At 38.0% G+C, this 1668-nt stretch overlaps 1 protein-coding gene across 1 annotated transcript; it reads left to right on the top strand.

The window, feature by feature from the left end:
- The first annotated feature begins 302 nt into the window (after window positions 1-302).
- Window positions 303-932, top strand: LOC129883591 (uncharacterized). The gene has a single exon (XM_055958221.1). It carries the CDS (start codon window positions 303-305, stop codon window positions 930-932), a length of 630 nt encoding a protein of 209 aa, XP_055814196.1.
- Window positions 933-1668: the final 736 nt, after the last annotated feature.

Below are 1668 nucleotides of genomic sequence, written 5' to 3'. Positions count from 1 at the left end.
AATGTCATATTCATGGTGATTTGATCCGAGTTCCACCAAATGAACTCAATGTGATAAGTTCTCCTTGGTCGTTTGTAGCCTGGGGCATGGATGTCATCGGTCCTATCGAGCCAGCCGCATCAAATGGACACAAGTTCATTTTGGTAGCTATTGATTACTTCACAAAATGAGTAAAAGCATCTTCACATAAGTCTGTGACAAAGAAGGTGGTGAAAGATTTTGTTCGCAATAACATAGTTTGTAGATTTGACATCCCTCATTCGATTATAATAGATAATGGAGCTAATCTCAATAGTGGTTCTATGTATGAGATATGTGAGAAGTTAAAAATCATTCATCGCAATTCCACTCCTTATCGACCTCAGATGAATGGAGCAGTTCAGGCTGCCAACAAGAATATCAAAAGAATATTGCGGAAGATGATTGATAATTATAAGCATTGGCATGAGAATTTGTCGTTTGCCTTCCTCGACTATTGCACCACAATTAGGACTTCGACTGGGGATACACCTTATCTTTTGGTTTATGGAACAGAAGCAATATTACCAATGGAGGTTGAGATACTATCCCTAAGGATAATCCAAGAAGCTGAGTTGAGTGATGCTAAATGGATACAAAGTCTATATGAACAGTTGATGCTAATTGATGAAAAGAGAATGAATGCAGTTTGTCACGAACAACTCTTTCAACACAGGATGGCTAAAGCTTTCAACAAAAAGGTAAGACTGAGACAGTTCAAACTGGGACAATTGGTTTTAAAGCGAATATTCCCACACAAAGATGAAGCTAAGGGAAAATTTGCACCTAATTGGCATGGGCCTTATGTGTTTCACAGAGTATTGACCGGAGGAGCATTTATTCTAGCAGAAATGGATGGAAAGACATGGTCGAAAGCCATCAATTCAGATGTGGTTAAGAAATACTATGTCTAGGAGCTTTTATATTATTTTTGTGTAATATTTTAGTATATATTGAAGAACTACGTTCCGACCTGATTTTCTTGGCGGGATACATAGGAAACCCACATCAGGTCTGGTCAACAACAACAACAATAACAACAACAACAACCTAGTGAAATCCCACAACATGGGGTTTGGGGAGGGTAGAATGTATGCAGACCTTACTCCTACCAAGGTAGGACGGCTGTTTCCTGGAACATCAGGTCTGGTCACTTAGTAGAAAATTATCAACCACTGTTATGTACTATGAACTACGCTTGGCCTGATTCCCTTGGTGGATACGTAGGCGGCCTATATTGGCTTCGGTCACATTATGAGAAAAATTTCAATTCCCCTCTTTTATTTTGCACATAGTAATTAAGTATGGTTTTATTCATGTTGGATACATGAGTAACCCATGGAGGGTTCAATCTCTTTTATTTTCAAATTCTCAAAGAAAACGTATTCACGAATTAGGCTTGATGGGACAATATGTAGTCTATATACGATTTGGTCTCATCATAATGGATGTCAATATCCCTCTCCACCAAAATTGGGACAGTTTTGCGGGTAGCATTACAAGAAGACATCAAGAGAATTGAGGAGTATGCGGTAATCGAATAATCAGGTAGAAGAAAGACTCCAGAAAATGACGTTTGCTTCATTTCACGACATGTCACAATCTAAAGCTTTGAAGAAATTCTTTACTATTATATAATTTATCTTATTA

Source organism: Solanum dulcamara, chromosome 3 (genome assembly GCF_947179165.1).
Source record: "Solanum dulcamara chromosome 3, daSolDulc1.2, whole genome shotgun sequence".
NCBI lineage: Eukaryota > Viridiplantae > Streptophyta > Magnoliopsida > Solanales > Solanaceae > Solanum > Solanum dulcamara.
The sequence above is the reverse complement of the archived record's forward strand: the minus strand, read 5'-3'. Positions and strand labels throughout refer to the sequence as shown.